We start from the raw sequence: 24451 nt of genomic DNA on the forward strand, positions 1-24451 counted from the left end.
AAATGATCAGTTCATTACCAGGCTTCTGGAGAACTTCAAGACATGTTGAGGAGGTAATTTAGTCATTTAAATCAGCTGTGTTGGATCAAGGACACATCTAAAACCTGCAGGACATCGGCCCTCGAGGCCTGGAGTTCGACACCTGTGCTATAATATATGCTGTTTCTTTTTTAAAATCTCTTTTATTTGTTTATTTTTATTTTGTTTTGATCTTATATACACAAACCTGTAATTTTTACAGAGCAGTTGGCTGTCAGCTCCCAAGTAAGGCTCTTAATGCCAACCTCAACAAGCAAACTGTCAGAAAATCAAAACAATTCAGACAAAGAAAAAAAAGGAGATAATCACATATGTTATGGTGTTGAACATGAGGTCAGACACGGTGCTGGAAGAGGGCGGTCATGATTTGTAGAACCATGGAGGACAGGCATCTAAGACCATAAACCGTCAGATAGTAAACTTGTTGTCAATAATAAGGTCAAATATCTCAGACATGACTGAGTTTCTGTCATTTTTTACATTTATTTACTACAGGTTAAGCCTAAAGACTCGTTCTGACATATTTCTTTTATTTACTAGCAGCATCTCTTTATCATGTAGAAAAACAGTTTTTTGTCATGTTACGACAGCAAGGACACGATTTTTAAAACATATTCTTACTGTAAAATTAACAGTTTTGTATGGTTCATTATTTTATAGAAGTAAATGGATTATTTAGAAAATATTGATGTAAATTAAACATTTTCTTTGTTTTTCTATTTACACTTTTTTGATGTCAAGATTTTACACAATTTTACTGTTAATTTCACAAACGTTTTGTACAATGCATATGTTATGGTGTGGAACACGAGGTCAGATCACGCCAAAGTAGAGTTTGAGGGGTTAGGTGGGCTGTAGACATTTTTCAGATTTCAAAATGGGCTGCCAGTTTATGGATGCCCCAGATTAATATAGCTATAGAGTATAATATATCAACAGATGCCTTTCCATTATCATCAGCTTGGAATCTCCACTATGCATATACTGGCTTGTGGCCTTGTGTAAATTGGATGTGGAGGATGGAGCGGCGAGGCAGGAGGACAAGAGGAAGACTGCAGAGAAGAGTCATGTATGTGGTGAAGGACATGGTTGGTGCAACAGTGGAGGATGATATGAGACAGATGACTTGCTGAGGTGGCCCTTAAGGAAGAAGACGTACTGCACGCTCAAACACTAAAACTCAAAATTTTAGTATAGGTCATGTATTTTTTTTTCCAGGTACAACCATAATACCAAGTTTTTGCAGAACCCGTAAATCGATCTTTTGACAACTTTACATAAAACTTCTGTTTTATTGTTTAGGACAAGTTAACAAAATACAACTTTTAACCCTTTACACTATACTGCTTGTTTTACCCAACCACCACCTGTTGTACCTAACAATATTTTCTTGTTAATGCAAATATGTAATAAGCCATATTTTTTTCTCAAATAAAAATGCATCCAGCTAAATATTTCTGCCCGTACACTCCAACACTGCAAACAAGAGAGAAATTAATCAAGAAACACATCAAATTACACTTACAGTGTTTGCTTTGCTCCAATCACAGTTTTCAAACATGTGCAGATGTTCTGATATTTTAAGAAGCACACAGTCACGCTGTTTATGTCTAATTTAATATCTTGTAGCTAAAGAAATCGATAAAGATATCATATATCAATAGCAGATATTGATATGACCTTTACGATGACGCACAAAAAAGAAAAGACACATGTACAAATCGTCCAAACAGAAAAAGTCTGACTCTCAGGATTTGAAGCCCTTCTGATGAGATAAATGCACAATTACAGAGTTCGTACTCAGGCTGAGGGTCCTCGAGGGTTTGTATCTCAGCTCTTCAGCAAAGAACATCAGCTGGATGTAGCTGAGGCCCCTCTAACCGAGCGCCATTCCAGTGAAGTCTCTTTGGACCTCTGTCGAGATGAGGAATCTCCTCTGCCGCACTCAGACTCAATTTGTAGAGTATTTGGTTCTGGATCAGGAGTACATGCTCCAGTAGATGGTGTTGAAGAGCAGGTAGGACAGAGGGAAGGCCAGTCTAGAGTACGAGTCGATCATGTAGCTGTTGTTGACCAGCAGGTCCACGTTTTCACGTACAGACCGCTGCCGGCGAAGCCGAGTCCCCTCCGTGGGGCGCATGTCTGAGCTTTGGGTTGGCGATGTCAGAGGGTCAGAGGTCAAGGTGGGTGCCAGACGGGGGAATGTAGTCAGCTCAATATCGTTGTCGTGGAAACACCCGTCAAAGGCCATTGCTTGACTGGCGTTGAAGGTGGATGGGATCTTTAAAGGCAAAAAAAGGAAACGAGCAGGTGGAGATTTCACCGACAGAGACCCGGCACTCAAAAATCTTGAATTACAATCCGAGGATTAATCTTTAAAAGCAAAGAGGTAATATATAAATAAAAGGGGGACATCTCTTAAAAATTCCATTTTGTGGCAAAGACAAACGTTTTAATCATTTCTTTAAATCAGATTTGAGTGGTGATCAAACATGTGCCGTTTTAATGCATCAGTGGACACTTAGTTTGTTTCAGATTTACACAGAAATCCAAATTCCAACATGAATTGATTATGTCGGATACTTACTAAAAAAAGGTAATAACACCACAAAGCAGTTTAAAACTTGTGGATGTTTTGAAATGACAGGAAATGTTCACCTGACTGCAGTTTCTTTTTAACTACTTTTGACATTTTAAAGATATTTTTGCAAAACGTAATGCTTGCTTTTGCCACAAGGTGTCAGTGTTTCACCAGGACGATTCTTTTTCTCTTGAGTCCTTCAACAGTCCAAAACCTCCTGAAGAAAGTAACGACTGGAGATTTTCATATTTTAAAAGCTAGGTTGAATTTTTGATATTTATGATTAAAACAACTCAAATAATAAAGTAGTGATTTCAGCTGTTTAAAAATATGCTCCACCTTAAACTCTGCTCCACATTCTGAAGTACTTTGTTAATGCTTTGAGAGGCCACTTTGCTTGAAACCTATTGACTCAATGACTGACTTTTCACACACATGAAAGGGAAGGTTGCAGCCAATGGTTACTTCCAATTAAAAGGGAGTTTTTCCCTTCCCACTGTTGCTAAACTGCTTGCCCAAAGAGGGTCTTATGATTGCTGGGTCTTTCTCTATGTATCATTGTAGGGTCTACCTTACAATATAAAGCATCTTGAGGCAACTGTTGTGATTTGGCGCTGTATAAATAAAACTGAATTGAATCGATACTCTGGCTCCAAAAAGGCTCTCACGCTTTGCACGAAAATGTCAAAGTTTGAGTAAATCTTAGTAAAGATCCAAGAGGCAGCTGGAGGGTTCTGTGCAGCACATGTAATGGCCCTGATTGGCCACTAGAGTGAGACATTAAGCAAAATGTTGCCTCGCTCTTTGCACAGTAATAATCCCCCTTCCCCCCTGTGCTGACCTTCCCCCTCTTCATCTTCCTCATCTCCTCCAGAGTGGTGCAGTAGTTCACAGCTGCATATTCAATCACAGACAGGAAGACAAACAGGAAGCTGGTCCACAGGTAGATGTCCACCGCTTTCACGTACGACACCTGGAAAGCATCGCACGTTTTCACATATACAGGGCCACATTTAATATGGTTCACCCCTTTGTCATTTATCTATTTATATTTTAACCTTATTTTTTTCCTTTGTTGCCATTTTTAAAATGGGGTTTCAACAGACTTTATAAAAAAGCCTAAAAACAAAAACAAAGCAATGTACAGTCAATGGTATATCCTCCTACTTTAGTTACAAAATAGAAAAAAGTGACAAAATTGCCATCCCAGCTCCTCATTTTGCATAATTCTAGTTTTATCAATATTAAAGATAAGCTGCAAAATGTATATATTGTAAATTAATTCATAACACATTTTTGTTGGTTTTATCACATATTTAGGAAATGGCATTATGGCAAATAGCAAACGGCCTCATGTTTATACAAATTATGAAACTTTCAGTTCCCAAATATGATCCTGATCTTTGCACTTTTCCTCCACGATTAAGTTTGTTCAGTTTAAGTCAAAGAAGGATCTTTTGGGCTATTTCGCTTCACATAAGGTAAATAAAAATACTGCAAATGCAAAACATTTAAAAGAAATTTGACATTGGCATTGATATGCTGTTAAATTCCTTTCTGATCATCTGTTTTAGTCACCCAGAGCCAACATAGGCCTGCTGAACTCTCACAAACAGCTGTTACCTGAGGCATCGAGGCGGACACTCCTGTGATGATGGTGGACATGGTGAGTACTGTGGTTATACCTGCAGGGGACGAGAAAACACAGACAGACTTCACATATGACATTCAAATTCTTTCAAATAACGTGTGATGTTTGGTGAAGACTGGCTGTTCTTGTTTTGTTTTTGGACATGAGTGTAGACACCAAGAAGCCAAAAACTGCAGTTCTTTAAATTTGCATTGAGGCTGGCTTCAAAATGAATCCTCCTCCACAGACTGCCACGTTAAAGCCTTTAGATACACGTGATTACAGCAACTCTTCAGAGGGTGACATTTCTTTGGAACCCATCCATTTACTGTTATAACTTTGATGAGCAGGTGTGCTGACACACAGAGGTGTAAGGTGGTAACCGTCTGCTGAGCCTTGGCTCCACCAGCTGGAGTCATTGAAGTGAACCTGTGGACTGTGATTGTGTTCGTCATGTTGCTGTGAAGTACAGAGCATCCATGATGTTTGTTCTTCAGTCTGAGGATGTGAAATCCTAGTTTTTAATTGGTCTGTTAGCACAAATTAACAGGTATCTCACTCACACAGTTTATAGATGGAGCTTGCTAGCATCAACTTAGCACTCCACCTGTTAATATTGTAACTTTGACTCAGAACAAACTAAATACACTTGCTTCAACTTGACCCGGTTTTTCTGTCTTCTGTGGTTTATATAACTCTGTATAAGATGTGATGAAAAATACAAATAAATATCAAAAATATCCATCAACTGTGTCAAATTGATATTGATGCAGTAGGTTTTAGATTCATATAAATGTTATCCTGGCAGTATCATTTGTCTTGCAGTGTAGGATAAAATAGATCAATGATGGTGTAAAATAAAATGTTAGAGCATCACTGAAGTCATTAGGCTTCACCCCAATAAAGGAACAGAACGAAACAGCACTATTTACAGGTTTAATGTGCCTCTTTAAATGTGGTTAAAGAGCCAGGAGAGAGCAGAAAGACTGGGATTTGAGGTGGTTGTACTTAGGATTTGCTTAATGAATGATACCCAGAGACACTCTTGCAGGAACAGCCCGTCTATCGATCCAGAAGGAGACCCAGGAGAGGACGACCATCAGCATGGTGGGGAAGTACGTCTGCAGCATGAAGAAGAAGATGTGCCTCCGCAGGATGAAGGTTATGAAGAGACGGTTGTACCAGCCTGACAAAGAGAGACAGAAAAACTTCAGTCTTTTCAGCAAACTGTGACACTTGATGATAAGGTTGGCGTTCCTGTTCATCCCAAAGTCTCTAAAAGCACTCTAATCTAAAAGAATATATCTACAAGTAAAGAGACAGACGTGTCCATATGTTTGTGACTACTGAATATGATCTGCTCCCACTTCCATTATTTTATGACACAATCTTACTGATGACCTACTAATTGTATTCAGCTGTGTTGCAGTAGGGACACATGGAAAAGTTTCAGGACACTGGTCTCTGAGGACTGGAGTTTGAGACCCTGCTTTAGAGCATAATGATCTGACTTGTGTTTTGTCTCTAAACGTGAGTACCCGCAGATGCTACAGGTACACAACCTGTGCTATACACACCGGTGCTGCTGTAGAAAGCCAGGCCACTGGAGGCTTGGAAATGCTCAATGAAGAACTGTGACAATACGATTTCATCCGTCCTCAGAGAGTCGTTGCCATTCTTCCAGTAAAGCATCAGGTCATTCTCGTTATACGCGTCTACAGTGAGAAACAATTAGAAACAAAGGGAGATGGAAAACAGAAGAAAGACAAGAACTGAGGTCAGCTGACATTATCCACCTTTCATTTATGTGTTACTTTATGATTAAAGAATGTGAAGTTTTTATTATTGTGTGTATATACTGAATGCGTCTTACAGCTCTCCAACTCCAGCGAGCAGTTCTGTGTGTCCAAAGGGAAGCTGCTGAAGTCCATCGAGCAGAGAGCCGTCACAGTGACCCTGAAACACCCACACACACAGATATAAAACAGCTTCCCCTGCAGCTGTCCTTGACTGTTCGTTCTTACAGTTTACTCCCTAGAAACTCAAGCAAACCAAAGTAGAGTCAGAAAAGTGAAAATAGGGCAGGGAAACAAAGATTAAAGCAGGAATCTAGAAGCTTTTTTTTCCTAGCTGCAACAATTTCTGTTTTGTCAGTTTGTCACATCTGATACACACTCACCAGATAGTTCAGATAGTTACACTTTGCTTAATACCAGACCTCCTTTTTTCAGAAAATAATGTAATTCGTGGCAGAAATTTGTTCCTCAGAGATTTTGGTCCAATTGTGTGAAGCTGTTGACACGGTAGCTTCCCGCCGTTCCTGCAAATTAGCTGGCTGCAGATCCGTGATCAGATCTCCTGCTCTAACACATCCCATGCATAGAGATGTGGTCATTGTGGAGATGGAATGATCTGTACATTTATGCCGTTTTCGAATGTTGCATCAGAAATTGAGACTTCTCAGACCAGCCACATTTTTCCTATTGTCTGTGAATTGTAGCCTGAGTTTCCCGTTGGGCAGAGCTGAGCAGAGTGGCAGCTGATCGGGTTCTCTTCTCTCTTCTGCTGTAGCCCATCGGCTTCAAGCATGTGTTGTCTTCTGCAGACAATCACCTTCACATTCACATTCATGTCACATTTAAAGCCACTTAAATACCGTTCTTCCTCATTTTGATGCTCAGTTTGAACTTCAGCAGGTTGCCATGTCACTGTTACTGTCACGTCATTGGCTGATCAGATGTCTAGGTCAATGAGCAGTAGAACAGGTGCACCTAATGAAATTCCTGGTCATCTTATAAACCATCAGTGAGGCTTCGGAATAGTTTAAGGGACGGTTGGTTCATAAGGGATGCTACAGACATGCACAGTGTAAGATGGGATGCTTTACTTACTTATTTTATTATATGAAAAAAACCCTAATAAATCAATGTTTTCCTGACACCACATATATTTAATAAAGTAAACATTGGCTGCACTAAGCTTCAGAGGATTTCATCGTCTTCTCTGCAGCTTAACACTTTTGCATCCACCTGAACACCTGCCCTCTACCTGACGCTGTAGAGGATTTTTCCATCAGGGTAAACCCGCAGCATGATGTTCTCCATGGTGGTGTCGTGGATGAAGGAACGTTTGGAGTGGACGAAGAAGACGTCGGGAACCCAGATCTTCTTCACCAGCCGGGAGTCAAAAGTCCTGCTCTGGTTGTTTCTAGACGGGAACGCCAGCCTCTCGTCCTTCCAGTAGTGACGCAGGTACAGAGTCATGGTGAAGTCCTACAGACGGCAGACACACACCAGAGAAACATATACTTCTTATGTTTCTTTAATTTTTATTCATGTTTTTCAAGCAAGTTTGAATTCATGGGAGATCTGGGGGCTCAGAAAATGTGGTTCCAGGCAGAGCCTGAACCTGGTGTCAACACTTCCATTGTTTTAGATCAGGCTGTCATTGCAGCACCGTCCTGTTCTCATTCATCTCTCTTGGCTGGAAAAACTTTTAAGTTAGACATGGCGCTGACTTCAAAGCTGGCCACTTGAGGGATCAAGAGCCAGAGAGTCAACTGACAAACAGTGACGTCAGTAAAACTATAAAGTCATAAAACTATAAAGTCATAAAACTACAGTTTAAGGAATCTCTTTAGTTCAGTTTGTCTACATGATTTTATTTTTACTGAAAGGTTATGAAAGAAGGGAAAAATATGACAGCTTTTGGTGTAATTTGTCTTAGGAACATTGTTTTTGGCTCATCAGAATGACTTATATGATCTTATTTAGCTGTGGTCTGGCAGCGCTTTTAATACCAAACTCTAAAACGCAATAAATTCTTAATGATTTGCAGCACAATGCACAAAGAGGTTGACACACTGGTTAGATCTATGTGATTAATTTGGCAGATATATATGTATATATATATATTTATCCTGGATGGCCCTCCTGATGCAACCCCAGAGGGATCCTGGGAGGAGAGACAAAAGCAGGAAGTGTTTGCCTGTTTAGTAAATGTGTAAATTATTGAGCCACTGTTGGCAGCATAAAGCCTGTTGATCTAAAATACAGTGAAAAGTTCATAATTTAAGCCCTCTTTGTGTGCAGAGCAGTCCAGCAGGTCTGACTGGATTCTTTTTAGGCCATATCTGGGCCACAGGCTCCATTCAGCATTTGACACAAATGGTTTGAGGCCTTTTTAAGAACAGCGCCAGCTGTTTGGCCCTGATTCTGCAAACCTCTGTTAAACACCCCAATAGTTTATTTAATCTACTAATCTGTTTATTTATTTTACAGTGTAAAAACTATTGTATTAAGACATTTAACCAACATTTTCAGGAATATATTTAGGCAGCCTCTTTTATGATTATTTACTTGTGACCTTCCTTCATTCCTGTTAGTCACACTCCCTTTCTGATTACTGGTCCAATTAGTATCTCCTGTGTTCAGTTATCCTCTCACTTCCCGGGCTTCCTTTTTTCTCTATTGGATTTATTTGCCACTTTCCTAAATCAGGTTATCTAGCTGTTTTTATTCGCCTTCCTTCAAAACCCTACCTTTCATGTATGGATCTTGCTATTTCTTGTCTTTCCTATTTTTGATTTTTGGACTTTTATTGTGACATCTTGCATTTGGGTCCTTTCCTCTGTGACATGCCATTAAAAATCCTCACCATGTTGACCTCTGAGATGCTGTCGATGCTCTCCACCTGCACATCAATGCCTACGGGGATGGGCGCACCTAAAGCAAAGGCATGGAAAGTATTTCATTTTAATGCCATTAACTCATAAATTATTTATCAGTGCTAGTAAAGAAACTCAGTCAGAACTGTGCAGCTCAACCTCTGCACATATTTTATGGGTGTCACAATTCTGTGTGTGAGTGGGGTGTGTGAATGGTGTAAACCGTAAAAAGTTATAAACTTAGACTCGACACATGGGTCATATTTCATGGGTTTCGCAAGTGGGTGTGACAGAATGAATCTAAAGCACCACCCATTTAATTTAAGGTTTTCTGGAGCCTATCCCAGCTGTCACTGGATAAGACACACCCTGGACCCTCATCATCGTCTACTCCAGGGTTAACAACCATCAACAGCCAAACATGTCAGTGAAGGTTCTCAGTCATCCAGTTTTGTTGTAGTCTAAGGAGCTTGGAAAGAAAAGCATCTGGACTTCTTTAATTTTCTTAAAGATGTTTCACCTCTCATCTGAGAAGCTTCTGAGAAGGACACTCCCAAAGGGCTTAAAATCTGGGACTCTCCACCATTTGCTCTTAGAACTGAAGAAGCTTCTCGGATGAGAGGTGAAGAGTCTTCAAGAAAATTAGAGAAGTCCAGACGCTTTCCTTTCCAAGCTACTTACACCATCAACAGTCAAGTTACAACCAGCCTGTTGGCTGCAACAAAGAAGAGAGTCACAAAACCAACATTTAACTAGCCTCGCAAAACACTGGCACTTCCTGCAGTCTCCTGCATCAAAACACAAACACGCACGCACACACACACACACACACACACACACACACACACACACACACACAGACACCCCACGATCCGTGTGAGGAAGCAAAGGAAGAACATGCAAACTCCCCACAGAAAGGCTGTGAAAGTCCTGGGTTTGAATCAACACCCAGGACAGTTTTGCTGTTTTCAGGCACAAACCCACAAACCCAGGACACAAACTCCACCCACAGATTTAATCAGATGAATATGAGCTGTGGTTTTGTTGAAGCATGTTCTTGCCAGCAAGTTGTATTTCTATCATTTGACAAATCATCTCATAACTCAAAGGTAGATTGTCAAGTTTAGGACAGACTGAACATTTTTGATAGAAACCTCAGATTGGTGACATCTAGGTGCCACAGTTGTATCACCACTGGGAGGCAAAAGAAAAACAACATTTGGCAATAAACACAATTATTTATTGTGCGTTCCATCAATGACACATGATTAGTGGTTCCTGAATGCCAGATAATGCGCACAGGAATTGATAAGGAACTAGTTTGTGCTGCTGTCAGTCAGAATCCAGGGTGTAAAACATCCACACGAATGCAGGAAATGCCTCGACTGCAACACACCCATGTTTGCATGCACCAAGGTGCAAGGGCCCTTTAATCGCTGCTTGCAGCTTTAATTGACATTATCAAATTGCAATAAAGACAAATGTAATATAACTGTCAACAAAAAATTCTAAGCAATAAAGTTGGACGAATCCATGCAGTTATTGCAGGGCTGGACCATACTGTCATACGACAGCAACAGACGATCCTGGAATCTCGGATCTAATTTGTCAACTGAAATTTTTTTTAAGTTTCTCACTTAGTGAAACACATAATACACACAGTGGAGTGCAAACAGAAACACAGCTCATAGAAATCCACATGCCTTCACAGTTAAAGGAAAAAAAGAATAGAAAACTATCCTGTGATAACAATAAAAATACTATTTTTAATGTGGGCTCAGTACTGGTATGTTTAAGGCAGAGGCTTTTTTAACAGCCTGCCTGAAAAGATATTAGTGTCTGTTTGATGTCCTACAGTGAGATGGGATAGAATAAAAACCGATAATAATTTAACAGCATATCAGGATCAGTCACTTCTCGTTTATTGCTTTAATCCAATCACCCGTCCTGACCTGGAAACCTCATTTTGTGTTGTGACATCCTTTGTCTTTGGCACCAACTCACCTGTGCAGCCATTGACATCTGTCTTCATCTCTCCCACCCCACCCCATCTTCCTCATCAGCAGATTGTTTAACGGCTCCTAAAAAGGCTGAACGCACATAAACAAGCAGAACACACATAGCTGGAGGGCTCTGCGACCTACCAATGATCATAAAAAGCAGCACTTAAATTATGGTTACTCGCTCACTGTTTGCTCCACAAAGCAATCATGACAAAGTTTAGGAAAGAAGTTTGTCCATCCCATAACAGTGCCTAGTGGCCGTGCTCTCCTTTGGAATTCTATACTGTTAATTTTAGGATATATCCACAGCTGCGACCTGCAGACAAAACAGCTCATTCCTGCGCCGACCACAAGCAACAACAATGATTTCACTGCCGTTCTGCTGGAGAAAAATGTTTCCATTCATTTGGAGGTAATGTTAAAAGGTTAACAACGAGGAGAATGCACAGAAGGAAAACCAGCTCCGACCACTCTTTCAGCCTGTTAGCGTGTGTTGCCATTCTTAGATGTCTTTATTTAATCCGGGCCAATTTAGATTAAATGGGAATGTCTTAGGACATCTAGGTTACGGTATGGAAAACAGCTGTTTTCAAGCAAAACTGCTCAAAATATGTGAACTTTCCATTTCTGCTGTTGCACTGTGACTGGAGTGGGTGGAATGTTAGTGTGGGTAGTGTTTTCTTGACATGAATAAGGCTCCATAATTCATGATTTCAAGGCTTCAGTATGAGTCAAGCTACATATACAGTAGTAGAGTTTTAAATGAAGAAGACTATCATCCACTTTATTGTTTTCAAAGTCCTGCCATACTTACATTCGTATAACTATAGGCTGGAAGCAGAGAGTGGTTAAAAAGGTGGTCTTAAAAATTCCCATCATATTGCAGTTTTGCCTGACATGTTTTCATAGCAATGAAACACATTTAATAGCAGCAAACTTATAACTGCATTGGCTACCTGTGAATCCTCATGTTCACATATCAAGTCAATGAGCATATCCTGGGCAATCTTTCTTTCTGACACTTAGAATACAGTTAATGAACTTCAGTGTTTTATTCAGTTTGACCGGAAATGAATGACGGGGTATTGAGGGGTGTTTATCGAGGTTGGGGCCATTTTCACACAGATATGTGAGATCAGAAGTCTTCAGGTTTTGCTCCCTAGTTGCCAAAAAACCAAAAACAAATGCAGTGTTACAATAATGATGTCACTATTCAGACCTTGAAACTAAGGCCATATTTTTTGGAGATAATCTATCTGAATTTCAGGAGTGAGACCACACCTCCATACAAATGCAATCCAGCTCTCTGTCTGTCTATGACCCCCCCAATGACATTTAAATGAGTTGTGATGGATCAAGGACACCTCTAAAACCTGCAGGACACCGGCCCTCGAGGCCTGGGTTTGGACACCACTGACTCAAAGGATACTGTGCTGGTGACAAGCCTTGTACCCTAAAACACAGTAAGTTACTTTCTCTGAGTGCAGACTGACAGACCTCGCAGAACAGTTATTGTAATGACCACAAAAAATATAAAAATACAAAAGGTCCAGTTCAAATATTTGCTTTTGATGCTTTTTTTGTTACTGCGAATCAGGCAGAATCTGTGTCACTGCTTCCAAAAATTCCTATTTGAACCAAGAATTTTGAAACTAAAACTGCACCAGGTATCTGTGAGAAACAGCTGTTCCATCCTCCCCAAAAAGAGCCAGGCCATGAGGGGGTGGAACAGCAAAAAGCTAAAGTGCTGGCAGGAGGTGACTGTTACTAACAGCTCACAAGGTTGGCACACATGTTTCTCTAGGGCGAGCCACCTTTAAACTGCCAGAGCTCTCTCCTCTCCTCCAGCTTTTATACTGAGGGCTGAAGGATCGCTGAGTGCAGCCAGCTGTGCACCACCTTCATAGGAGAATGAGGTCTGAGTCATTAGTTTTTTAAAACTTTACACAACACCATGTTCTTTTTGGACAGTAACCCAGGCTATGTTTTTCCTTTGAGATGGGAAATTTGCTAAATTGAAGCTAACTTTGTAAACCAACGGATAACATCACAGTGGGAGACATGAGTCATCAGTGTTCAGGAAGAGTTCGTCCGGCGATGCTCTTTCGTTGCATTAATCCAGTTTAGATGCAAAATAAACTGCCTTGCTGGAAATCTTTGAAAAGTTGAGTATGCACAAACACAGACACACAAACTCTCTCTTGCACAGTCCCACACACACACTGTGACTGTGTGACTTAATAAAACCAGTGGAGACCAAAAATTTAATGTAGCCCCGACAACGACTGCTGTCAGGAAGAAAAACCTGCAACAGAAGGTCACTCGCTCTCCCTCTCCTGGCTCTTTACTGCTTTCCTTTTCCCACATCACACCCAGTCCGAGTACATATGAGGCAGACGTGCAAAGCGAGGCCACAGCTGATTCTCCACTTTTGTGCTATGCAAAGGAGCTTCAACCCTAATTTATAACCTAAACCCTGTCTTATTGTTTGATATCAGCTCTGAAGAACTATTGTAACGATACTGTATAAAAAAATAAAATAAAAATCTGAACAACATTTTTCTTTAAATAAAGCAACAAATGACACAACAAATGACAGCTAATATATTTGAATATTAGCTATCAGCTAATACCAGCACAAGCTATCGCTACAGTTTTTTGTTAAACACCGTGTTAAAGAGCTTGGACTCTTGGAATTGCACCTGTATTGTCCTCATCTGATCATTTGTAATTAAAAACATGGTTATGGTTCACCGTGACGTAGAACAGACTCACACCTTTGAACAATTTCCTCAATGCTGTTTGAGAGGAAATGTATCCTCTAAACCTCTGAGTGCCAGAATGTTAAAACTGCACACCAAGGTCAAGTTCGGGCTTATTTGAGCTGCCGACAAACATTTTAATGCGATCATTAAGCAGTAAAGTCCAACCCTTGATGCGAAAGGTACTTGACTATGTTGTATGCTGAGCACATTAGGCTTTTTCAGCTGGGTAAAGTATGTATATTTGGATAGGTTCTGGTCAGCTGTGTGCAAATAGGCTTGACTGTTTGTTTTGACTGCTGTCCCTTAATGAGACTTTGTTGCTGCAAGACTGCCATACTGCTCATTTGTTCACCTGTTTGTGACATGAGTCTAAACTGCAGCTTTTAGCACTTTGGCACTGACCTTTCTGGAAGCTGCTGCTGGTCATTACCTTGTGATTGCATGTAAATGATCAGCTAAGGTTGCCAAGCTTGGTTAGCAATACACGTTTACAGACTGTGTGAGTTCAGACACAAATATCTGCTAATTAGTGCTAACCATGATACTGACTTCTTGAACTGTATCAAACAAGATGCATACATGCTGGAGATTCTTCCTGGACCACCAGTTATGCTGCAGACCTGAAACCAGCCGGCCAACCGTCTGAAACCTTCAGACGCTGCAAAGTGTCAGAAAAATTACGTAAACCAAAGGGCATAACTCTATACAGGTGAAGACCTGAAAAGGTGATGAATTAAAAAAATCCACATGCAGTTTTGGTGAGTGGCACTCACCACCACGCTTTCAGGAGATCAGATCTGCTCACATTTTAATAATGGATTGGATTTATATAGCGCTTTTCAAGGCACCCAAAGCACTTTACAATGCCACTATTCATTCACACTGGTGGAGGCAAGCTACGGTTGTAGCTACAGCTGCCCTGGGGCAGACTGACAGAAGCGAGGCTGCCATATCGCGCCATCGGCCCCTCTGGCCAACACCAGTATGCGGTAGGGTAAAGTGTCTTGCCCAAGGACACAACGACCAGGACAGAGAGCCCGGGGATCGAACCGGCGACCTTCCAGTTACAGATACGCTTCCCAACCCCCTGAGCCACGGGGTGACCATGGCTCAGGGGTGACCGTGCAGCCAGCTGTGGCTATGGCCAGCTGTGGCTGTGCACAGTTTTTGCTCAGTCTTACCTTCCAGGTACAAATAACCACACAACAAGCTGTTTCACTTATCTGATATATTCTAAAATGTTCCAAAAGGCATCAACTTCAAGAAGTCAGTGACTTATTTAGCAGAAGATAGTTTTAGCATGCGGCTAGCAGTACAGACACCTGTATCATCACCAGTACAGGTGTAATGGAGGGAATTACACTTTTGTTTTAGTAAACAAGATAACATACACGAAGGAGGATATAAAGTTTACCGTGTTTAAGATCTGTTTTGTGTTCAGATTTGGTTTCAACAAATAGTACCAGTAAATGTTTTAGGCGAGATGGCTGAAAATGAAAGGCTGCTGATTGGGATTGAACTGTTTTTCAGCCTCAGGCGGTTTTCTGCCTGTCACGGCCAGCGGGACAAGCCGTGTGATGATGGGATGTGCAGAACCTAAGACAACCTATACTGGGCAAGCTACCAAAACATAGACCTGATACCTTTACACAGAGACGCAGGGAAAAATGGGAAGACAACACAGGATGCGAGGAAATGACGCAGGGAACTAACACAGATGAACCAGCGACGAGCACAAGATGACACACAGTATAAATACACAGGCAGACACAAGAGGGAACGAGGAACAGGCGGCAACGCAGCTGATTAGGGAAGACGAGACAAGGAAGCAAACAGAATACACTCACATGAGACACGGGCCTTCACAATAAAACAGGAAATGCACAGAGACATGGTACAGACACTAAACAGAGGGAACACAGAACCAAACTCAAAGAACTAAAAAGTCTAAACCACAGTACACAACAGGAGCAAACTAGAACACAAGATTATAATAATAAAAAACACAAAGCACTGGATCAAAAGACCCAGGACCATGACCCTGCCACTTCCTCGTTGGCTTCATGCAGGACGCTTGTTGTCACAAAGCCTCTCTGACCTGCACAACATATTTTTTGTTTCTTTTTCTTATCAGCTCATGTGATTAGCTCTGCTACAAGGAAAGAGGGAGAAAACATCTTCTTAAGTCCCTGTTGAGCCTGGTTTAGCAACACTGAGACTGTGATGCTATCAGTGCTTTGGTGGTTTTAGGTGATATCAGCCGGAACAATCAGCAAACGTCTCTTGTGAGCTCTTCTGCTTCTTTACCTCGCCTTTAAAACCAGAATATTTCCACATGCGACCTTTAATGGCAGCAAACTTCCACCTCACTTCTGCTCTCTCCTTTCATTGTCCTGCTGGCCGCTAAATCTCACTCTGGACTTTTATTCGAGTAGTGTTATGATTTTCTCGGTTAGTGATTTGCTCCAGATTTAGCTTAACATGAAACCTTGCCTGGTGCAGCTTTAACGGCCAGCTTTTTGCCCCATAATGTTTGTGTGTTCAGCGTTTCAGAACGAGTCGCCCTAATCCCCAAACACAACGCTGCAGATGGATCAATCCATGCAGTCATAAGCGGCATAATGCAGTTTTAAGGTGGCAGGATGTTTCTCTGGAGCCTCATCGCCGCATGTGTGTTCTCATTTGACTTTCCATCGGCGCCAATCATACGAGGGGGAAGGTGAGAGGTGGACAGGGATTAAGAGGTGAATCTCTAGGCAGCTTTCAGACAACATGAGCGTCAGACTACAGAATCCATACTGCCGAAGCCTAACCATGTGTAATGCTGCATCTTTGTCTGAAACACTTTAAGACATTTGCAGAATTTACAGCAAAAGGCTTTGAAAACAGGTTTTCTGTCTCTATGCACATTCTCGGTGTATGTGCCCTAAATCACAGCTGACCTTTAGGGAAACCTCGCTGTACAGTTAGGGTGCATTTTCCCTCTGAATTCCTTGTCTCCGCTCAAATATGCTGTCAGGTGATGGCCACAATTCGACTTTTTGTTGTTGTTGTGCAAATACCGAGATAATCAGAGCTTTGTAAGGAGGATTAAGGATAGATATTCTCCTGAGGCAGAAGCAAAAGAGGCAGCAGAAAATGTGAAACAGTAGCCTAAGAGTTAAAGGTTTCATTACATTTACAGCAGAAAAATAAAGCCGGTCTGAATAATTTATCAGATTCTGGTTCGCGACAGAGGCAGACTTGAATTAAATTTAAATGAAAACTAAAGAAAATATGAACTATAAACTTACAAAAGTCCTGCTGTGGTCCTGTACAGTGTGACCATATATGTTTTTGAGATTACCGATTACTGTATTAATGAACAACAGCACAACAAAACAATGTGGCTGTGATATAAGGACATTTAATATGACTATCCTGCTGTATCCCATTTCAGCTCATATCATCATTAAGTATTGGAGTCTAAGGAGCTTGGAAAGAGTGAACTGAAGAAGCTGAACTGAAGAAGCTTCTCGGATGAGAGGTGAAACATCTTCAAGCAACTTAAAGAAATGCAGACGTTTTTCTTTCCAAGCTCCTTAGACTACGATGACCTGGATGACTGAGAACCTTCACAGACATTAAGTATTGGAACATTTACTTCCACACTGTAGAAGAACAAAACAAGTAGAAAACCATTTAAATGAGCTTTCATAATCTATCATTTCAGCAGCAGCCACACTTTGTTTCAGAAGTCATCAAGTATTTTGGATACACCTGCAATCAAAACCTTTTCTTTTGTTTTATGCTCCGAGGTGTGGTTATGATGGCAGCAATGAATCTGCCAATAAAATGTCAGGTTTGTACCTGACACTGCAGCCAAGTGAGCGCACAGAGCGGGAAGATGCAGCCAAAGTATAGCACCACTTGACTGGATACCAGCATAATCCAAGCCCTCATAGTAAATCGCAAGCATCTGGCAACATGACGTGTCATTTGGAACACATGTGTGAAGCTTATGGGGACAAGTTTAAGTTTATAGACATCCTTTAAAGGTTGACCTTGATTTAGAAACAGTAAAAGTTCTAAACATGAGAAAGAGGTATCGAGAAATGCCATAAGGAGTATTTCTGGAGTTTGGTCTGCCCTTCAAGGACTCTGAGGAGGGGATGGTTTTGGCTCTTCAGCTTCTCAAGACACACACACACACACACACACACACACACACACACACACACACACACACACACACACACACACACACACACACACACACACACACACACACACACAGAAGCTATAGGCTTATCTGAGGGAGAAAAATGCTGATATTTCCCTCTGTATAAAATTATAGTCCGTGGAAATGCCGCAGGGCCATGGGGCAGACAGTGGTGCGTTTGATGTTCCCACCCTGAATGGCAGGCAGGACCACAAAGACGCCGGCAGACCAGGCATATAGAGGAACATACAAAAGCAGCAAGCAGGCTGTGTGTCTGTGAAGGTGTGTCCTAGAAACATGGTTCATTTTGTAGATTCATGGTTACATTTACTTTTTGTTGTTTTAAAAGTCCTGAATTGAGAAAATAACTTCACAAAAACTGTGATTATCTATGAAATAAACCCACAGGAAATATTCAAAGTAAAAGCTTCAGAGTGAAGATGAGTAAAGTTTAGAGCAAGAATAAAAAGAACAAAATGATCAGTGGAAGAATTAAAGGAAGAGACTGTCACCAGCAGAAAAATGCCTGCATTGTCCTTAAAACGTCAAAAAGACCTGTGTTTAGATTTTCACTCTGCGCAGCCTTTTGTGGTCGTGCAAATAATGACGTTAAAAACCTCTAACAAACCTTTCAGGATCGGGTGGAGACCGCAGTTTGAACCTTGGCTTCAAACAGCTGTCAACAGCGGCTTCTTTTAATTCTGCCTTTAGTCTGAAGACAAGTTCAGACAACGACTGGCACGGTGTGAAAGCCAGCGCTAATAAATCAACTAAAGCTTTTGTTCCACACAGAGAGTTTATCTAAATGATGAGAAATCACCATCCTGACAAAACACATGCAAACATCTGCCATCCATAGCAGAGGGCTTTGTCTGATCTTAGTATTTATGTGTTAAACATGTCAACCAGCCAGAAGTCAAGTCATGGAAAAACGCATTTCCCACTGCTGATGACAAAAGATAGAAAAGTCATCACTGACACTATGATGCTCGAGACTTTTTTAAGAAAATACTTTTTCTTGTCTAAAAATAAAATGTTTCCACGTTGGATGTGTTACATCAGAAGGCGGCAGTAACGATATTATTGTTGATTTTATTTTCGTGGCCTCAAAGATGATTTTTTTGTTCATATACACAAAATTAATACTGTCCTCTTTTCTTCTTCTTTTGGCTGCTCATGTAGGGGTCGCTACAGGGCCCCGTGTCTCGATCTCACCCTGTCGCCGGCATCTTCCTCTGCCACAGCAGTCCTCTGCATGTCCTCCCTCACTGCATCCATGAACCTTCTCTGTGTCAGTAAACCCACTGTCTTTCCCCAGTTGTTGTTAAACAAGGCCTTGATCAATCCAATATGGAAATCTCATTCTTGATGATCAGCATATTCAGTTTCACAAAGATGTTCCAGCAAAATCGCTTCCTGATGCGTTTCTGCCTCCACATTAATCTTGCTCACGACCAGCTCTAAGCTCACATGCTTGGCTTCATCATCAACGGAGTTTGTTTATATGGTTTGGATTAAATCAAACCAGTGGAAACAGTCCTTGCTGTATATTGCAAGGATACAGTGCAGACACGGCTCATTAATGCTGAGTAACTAACTAATAAAATCCAAATCTGAGGCACAGACATCCTGGAGGGTCTCTATTAGTAAAATAACCTTATAACAAACTATAATATTAAAAAAAAGACTAAAAAGAGCAGAAAGGGAAATTATTACATAAAATTTATTCAAAGCCCAATCCACACTTTAAACCTAAATGTAATTTAAGCACACGAGTCATTAAAATACTCACCTGCTGCACAAATGCCACAAAGGGAGAAGCTGTCACCAAAGATCAAAACCTTTCTTGTAGCAGGCTGTAAACATGTTTATTTCTCCTCTAATGTTGGACATTTTAATATGGGAGTCGATGGGCACTGACTCGCTTTTGGCAGCAGCCTTAAGTGGACATTCAAGGAAGTGCAGTTTTTTAAGTGTCTATTTTAAAAAGTTTTTTAAAAGATGATGACGAAATAAAAAAGTGCACCTTCAGTAGATTCTCTCAAATCTAAATCTGACAAAATCCTAAAAAGTCAACAATGAAAATCACAGAACTCGAGCTGAACACCAAATCTGGTTTTGCATAATAACCATCAGTACATTGATCCCTTAATGCAAACACACAGAGGCACTAATATACATACAATACAGATCACACGGAGCGTTCCAAGTTCATACATTAATATTTGAATCCATATGATGGAATCACATGAACCATCTGTGTGGATAAATGCATTGTCGTGTGTTTGATAGCGATGATTTTCTTTGCAGACGTCACTTTGTTGCCCACCCCTCCATCTGCTCCAGACCTGGAATATAATCCAGATTAATGCATTCGAACCCCCGCGACTCACACATCTACACACACTCATTATGTTCTGGAAACACACACAGACACATGCACAGTTGCATCTGAGAGAGCACATTGAGTCCTACTGTATTTCCAAAGCTCTCACACACACAGACACACACAGATGCTGGTGTTGCTGCACGATGGTGATATCTGGGTCAGTGCTGGGGTAATATTTTGTTTTTATCACATCCGTTGTTTGTGTGACCCAATGGCCATCATCACATCAAACCACAGCGAGCGAGGAGTGATTTTTCTCTGTTAGGCGATGTGTGAGGGAACGGATTAGATCATCAGGGATCAGAGATGAAATGAGTGCCTTTGTCTCTTTGGCTATGTGTGTGTGTGTGTGTGTGTGTGTGTGTGTGTGTGTGTGTGTGTGTGTGTGTGTGTGTGTGTGTGTGTGTGTGCGCGCGCCTGACCTCCGAAGCCTGGTCTCATGGCGAAGTCGTGCTCTTCAATCCTCAGCAGTTGTTCACTTTTTATTAGTAAAGTTTTGGTGCTGTCCTGCCTCTTCAGCTTGTAGTCAATACGTCTGCAGAGAGAACACACACAGAGACGTAAACACACACACACATAGACACATATCATGTTGAGTGATTAGTTATGTCCTTGAATTAATTGCACATTTTGATTAGAAAAAAAAAATGCAATTTGTAGTTTTCTTCCTACTCTTTGTTCTTCCCATCATGCAGTTCTCTCTAGCCCTGCTAAAACCAAAACCTTAATCAAAGGCATGTCCGGGCTTCATGAAAAAATAACACACGTGCACACACACACACACATGTTCACAAATATTCCCCATCTAACTAAAACACAAAGCATTTTATTATGTTCCAAAACAACCTCGATGCTACTGCAGGCCTGATAAACACAGCTGCTGAGAGTCAACAGTCAAACACAGATAATGAGCATTTTCAGCTGCATGGACCATTAGAGGTGGCTTCTTGGCCTTCACGGAGAAGTCAGGACTAATCCTCCATACAATTATAACACACATTATAATATAAAAGGCTTAAAATGTTTACAGTACATGGCAAAAACAACAGGGCTCAGTTTAGTATCCAAAGTGAGGTTTATCATTTCAATTTTGTTTTTAATGTTCTAAAGTCTTTTTATTATTAGTTTCAGTATTATTTGAATTCATTTGTTATTATTATAATATTAGAATCAGATTCAGAAAGATTTTATTTATCCCCAAGGGGCAATTAACATAAAACAGAGCAGCATAACGTTGACGATAAGGACAATAAGAACAGGCAATGAGAGTGAGATAATAAATACACAGAATATACAGTTTTAAAATTAAAGTGACTGAAAGGTGAATAAAGTGTCGGTAGTATAAAAAGAGTGTAGAGTAGTTTAGAATTTAAACTACAACATATATAATACTAAACTACATATATCATAATATGAATAGCATTATGGTAAAAAAAATCTAATAACACATAAAATAATATATAAAAATTGAAAACACTCACAGTTTGTTTTGTCTGGACACACCTTAGGCTACTTTCGAATCACCATTTAAGCCATCAAGCATGGATCCGGACTGTGATAATCAAATTAAAATTTACAATAAAAACCTATTGTTTATCATGCTAAGACAGCAAGGACAAACAAAACTTCTACAGCTGCTACATCAACACTAATACTCATATAATTGAGCCCGGTCCAGTAAGCGATCGTTACTTCCACCTGCAGAAATGTGTATTTATCAGTGTGGTTCAGTTGTTCGAGGACAGCAGGATGAGGGGAGACCAGAGCAGAACAGCTGTGACACCGGAACTGTTTCAACCAAGCTGTACACAGTTTCATTTCTACTGTAAGAACGGACCTTTTATTTACATGGCTGCCTGAGGGGATTGACTCACTTTGAGGAACTGACTCTCAGGCTGCTGCTTGGTCTTTGTCAAAGTTTTATATTAAATCTCATGCGATGCAACAAAGAGGATGTTGGGAAAATTCAATCTACAGTGTTAAATGGATACATTTTGTATGTGTGCTCTGTGTGTGCTTTCCTACCCTTTCATCTCCCCCAGACGTGGATTAGTTCAGAGCAGCTGGGTTGCAAAGTGGTTTGCAGATTGAAAGACACGGGGCAGATACGGGCAGGCTTAAGCAGCTTAAACAACACAAGCTACGTGAGAATTTGATGCATAGCCTTGCATAGCTTTGAGATCAGAGTGACATTGGCCTGGACTGCAGGTGGGTTTGACTTTGTGGCCTGCCTGAACTAATGCTCAATTTGGTAAGGCTTAATAACCCCAGGCACAGAGCACAGAGGCACATGTGACACCATGCAATACTGCAACGCAATGGAAAATTTCTACAAAAGAGAAACAAGATGACGTCATTTGAACACACAAACTAATCAAACGAACGAAAAAAGAAACAACCACAATGCTAAACAAATCAGCTAAACCAGACCACAACATAGGAACCCACAAACAACCCAAAGGACCACAGAGAGACACACAAGACAAAGGACACGAATCTACCACAAGGAGAAAATAATGTTTACATGTAAGCATACAAACAATCCAAAACAGATGTGCTTAAAAGAGACACGCAAAGTACCACACAATTAGATAAACGCCTTCAAATATTTACGAAACAAACAAACAAAACATAAGCACACGCGTAGAAAGCTTATGAAGCCTAAAGTCTAAATCTAATCAAACTGTAGATAATATATAATAAGATTTTCTTGTTTTATGCAACTTATGACCTTCATCATGAGGTTGTTGTGAGGCTTTGTTGATATCAGGGGACTTCCAAAGCTTCTGGATTTATCGTGTGGATTTTGGATGGAGGGGACTCTGATGCTGAGACAGATGCTGTCTGTGATATGTGGCTGAAATGTTTACAGAGCTTTTAACCAGATTTTTGAGAAAGCAGTGAACAATGAGTCTTCACACACAACCTTGTAGGAACTCTGCAAGGTTCTTATGTAGCAGCTTGTCAATGGTGTCGAGTGTTTTTGGTTGAAACTGTCTGCAAATGACAAAGAACAAAGTCATAGTGCAGGCGATAGTGTTATGCAGGACCCACATTCAAGCAGGGAGCCCCAGAGAGACGACATTTAGGATGCATAAAGTGTAATTATAGCTCAAGCATAACTGACTTTCAGTTGTAATACATGCAGAATTGCATGCGTGTGTGTGTGGACGTGGTAATCACATGCACAGATGTGCGGTGCAAAGGTGAACATGCAGCGGTAAAAGCGATGGAAGCTGTTTGAGATCTTCTCCGCTCGTGGATGAAAAGCCTCTTTAAAAATCACACACCTCGACACACATCAAGGAGAACACACATGGACACGCAGACACACAAACACACATTCATTCCTCTGTTATTGTGAGGTTAAAAAAAATAATTTCAGCCAAATCCTATTTCTATAATCCTTTAAATTAACCTTGACTAACACTCCAAAATCCAGCCAGAACAAACCTAATGTAGCGCTAATCTCAAGCCTGAAGCTAATTTAATCAACTAACAATCAACCCTGGATGTTTTTAAAAAAATTGTTGCTCAAATGAAATAAAGAGTTCTCGTTTTAGACATAAAACTCTAAAGTCCTGACATCTTAGAGGCTGGAGGAGGAAATGCATTCAGATACTGAAAATTCTGACTCACACAAATTTTTCTCCCCTAAAAGTTCCTTTTGTTTTTTTGTAAAACTACACAATTCAGTATTCGTTAATGGCCTTTGAAAGTACAGGTCTTGTGCTCAAATCACTTAATTTTTTTTTTTTTTTTTAAATTTGGTTGGATAAAACCTCCATTGTGAAGTTGCCACAGTGGGTGTCCCTGTGGTTTAGCAGGCGGAGCAGGTTAGAGGATTTTAGCAGGACTGTGATTTGATTCCTCCCTCTCCTGGTTCGCATGTCCTTGGGGATGATACTAAATCCAAAGGTCACCGATATGTGTGACTGAAAAAGTGACAAAAGCAGTCCATTTTACTTTTGTGATTAAAAAAAATGAACTATTTGCTGATATTTTGTTTTTAAAAACCAACATTCACAGTCTGATTCAGCTGATTTGGAGCATTATCCCCTCGACAGGTCACAGCGCAACCACAGAAAGACATTCATCTTCTTTGTTCTTTTACCGCTCTCTTTGACAGATGGTATCTCACCCTACCAGTATCAGCTCCCTCCTCTGCACATGTCGC

The 24451-nt window shown here is 40.7% G+C and overlaps 1 protein-coding gene across 2 annotated transcripts in view; it reads right to left on the reverse strand.

Annotated features, from left to right (window-relative positions):
• Positions 1–243: 243 nt before the first annotated feature.
• LOC101467476 (gamma-aminobutyric acid receptor subunit rho-3) overlaps positions 244–24451 on the reverse strand; it is a 28839-nt gene continuing 4631 nt past the window's right edge. The window contains exons 2-10 of one of the 2 annotated variants that reach the window (XM_004574768.3): positions 20697–20809; positions 8907–8974; positions 7299–7522; positions 6124–6206; positions 5828–5965; positions 5284–5436; positions 4244–4305; positions 3462–3593; positions 244–2320 (exon numbers count right to left, since the gene is read on the reverse strand). In XM_004574768.3, coding sequence (XP_004574825.1) covers positions 2018–2320; positions 3462–3593; positions 4244–4305; positions 5284–5436; positions 5828–5965; positions 6124–6206; positions 7299–7522; positions 8907–8974; positions 20697–20809 — 1276 coding nt within the window. In that variant the 3' untranslated portion in view covers positions 244–2017. Of the gene's footprint in view, positions 2321–3461; positions 3594–4243; positions 4306–5283; positions 5437–5827; positions 5966–6123; positions 6207–7298; positions 7523–8906; positions 8975–10920; positions 12678–20696; positions 20810–24451 lie in introns of those variants that run through there. The other variant, XM_076888352.1, reaches the window with a different exon arrangement.

The sequence above is a fragment of the Maylandia zebra genome, linkage group LG9 (assembly GCF_041146795.1).
Source record: "Maylandia zebra isolate NMK-2024a linkage group LG9, Mzebra_GT3a, whole genome shotgun sequence".
Classification (NCBI taxonomy): domain Eukaryota; kingdom Metazoa; phylum Chordata; class Actinopteri; order Cichliformes; family Cichlidae; genus Maylandia; species Maylandia zebra.